The sequence below is a fragment of the Numida meleagris genome, unplaced genomic scaffold (assembly GCF_002078875.1).
Source record: "Numida meleagris isolate 19003 breed g44 Domestic line unplaced genomic scaffold, NumMel1.0 unplaced_Scaffold424, whole genome shotgun sequence".
Taxonomy (NCBI): Eukaryota; Metazoa; Chordata; class Aves; order Galliformes; family Numididae; genus Numida; species Numida meleagris.
In genome coordinates this window covers 36,524-38,401 of record NW_018364643.1, presented here as the reverse complement: position 1 = coordinate 38,401, position 1,878 = coordinate 36,524, and the positions used below count along the sequence as shown (strand labels likewise).

General features: G+C 48.5%; 1 protein-coding gene across 1 annotated transcript in view; it reads left to right on the top strand.

Annotated features, from left to right (window-relative positions):
• Nucleotides 1–1,242: 1,242 nt before the first annotated feature.
• Nucleotides 1,243–1,878, top strand: part of LOC110391634 (feather beta keratin-like) — a 5,544-nt gene continuing 4,908 nt past the window's right edge. Inside the window, exons 1-2 of the mRNA XM_021383588.1 lie at nucleotides 1,243–1,321; nucleotides 1,687–1,862. Coding sequence (XP_021239263.1) covers nucleotides 1,243–1,321; nucleotides 1,687–1,862 — 255 coding nt within the window. The remainder of the gene's footprint in view (nucleotides 1,322–1,686; nucleotides 1,863–1,878) is intronic.

The following is a 1,878-nucleotide window of genomic DNA, read 5'->3' as shown; positions in this document are numbered from 1 at the left end:
CCACATGATACTTTTTACGATAGACTCATGTTAACTAGGAAGAAAAGCAGTCTTTGTTGGCAGGGGATAAGGTGAGAACATGAGAGGGTATTTACATCCTCTGGGGAGATGGAGAGATTGGATTTGACAGATGGTCCACTCAGCAGAGAAGCAATGGGTCGGATGGTTGCAGCTGAGATGAAGTGTCTACCCTGGCTTCTCTGACAACATGTCCAGTGTCTATTGTTACCCTCTTCCACTCATTCATGCTCTCACTTCTCTTTCCAAACATTTTTCCACAAAAACCTTTTTTAGATACACCTACCATCTCAACTGAACTACTTGCCTCTCTCCAGTTTTGTGCCTGGTAGATGGATGCCCTGTAGAAACTCCAGTATTCATAGGGTAGCAGTTTCTTGTCTTCTCCTGCTACTTTCCGCACTGGAGGCTTCCACTTTGCTGCATCCTTGAGTTTGTCCCCATGTGGTCTTTCAACCTGCATAGAGATGGCCTTGGAGAAAAGCTTTGCGCTCCATCACCCCCCTAGAAACTGGAGGGTGGGTCTCTTAAAGCTGAGGAAGAAATCCTTAGTTACAGAATTATAGAATCATAAGATCACCAATATATACACATATAATTGAAAGTATCTCTGCTTGTGGAAGTGGTTGGAACTAGATGATCTTCCAGGTCTCCTCCAACACAAACTATTCTATGATTTTGTGACATCTTTTTGAGAGTCAACAGACTATGCAGAGTGTGCACAAACTAAAAAAGTCAAGAACTCTTTTCCAGAGGGCGGTGTTACATGGTTCAGGGTTAAATCTCAGCCAAAAACTCGCACACAGCAGAAAGCCAAAACAAGAGGTCACCAGAGTAAGCTGAGGAGGCAGACAAGGGAGAAGCATGTTCTCATGTACAGAAAGCCTTGGATATCCAACTGATGCTTTCTGGAGCTTATCCTGAGGATGGCACTTCCAACAGCCCCACTGCAGTGAACCAGCCTGACTTCATTAGCCTGCTCTGGACCAAACCACCACTACAGCTGAGTCATCTGCCTCACCAATGCAACCCTGCCCTATAAATCATTGGGCCCTTAATTGCAGCACTGTAAAGAAACCTTCATTAGAGAATGGGCATGGCAGAAATCTGGAAATGAAAAGGTAGCTCTGCAGGAAACCAAAACACGGCGGGGATGGCTTGCGTTCACAGAGAGCTTGTCATAAAATTATTGCCTGTATCAGTGGTGCCCGTGGGCCTGCATCAATGAAGGACCGGTATAAAAGGCAGCTGAATTCCCAGCTCTCCCATCCACTTCTCTTGCCGTCTTCTCTCTGGCAAATAGGTAAGTGTGAAGCCCTCTCTCCTCCTCTTGCTAAGTGGAATTTTGCCTCAACAGACACCTTATCAGATGGTGAAGGTCCTCGCAAGGGGAGTCTGTGGAAGGGATGAGGTCTGCATACAGAGTGCTTGGGACACAGCTTACATGGGTTTAGAATTATACAGACTGTGAGAGTCTCCCTGGGCCAAAGTGTTCTTTGTAAGGCCCTGGCATAAGGAAGTGATGTGACCTGCCGTCACAGCCTTCTCCTCCATCCTTAGTAGTTGCCTTGGCTCCTGTGTGAGAGGCTATCCAGGCTGTCCCTCTCACATCTCCAAGTGCTCTATTTCCTTCTATCCCTCCCTCCTAGGTATACCTCCAGCCTCAAGACATGTCCTGCTACAGCCAGTGTGTGCCATGCCGGCCCTGCGGCCCCACCCCTCTGGCCAGCAGCTGCAATGAGCCCTGTGTCAGGCAGTGCCAGAACTCCAACGTCGTCATCGAGCCCTCTCCCGTGGTGGTGACCCTGCCCGGACCCATCCTCAGCTCCTTCCCGCAGAACACTGTTGTGGGATCGTCCA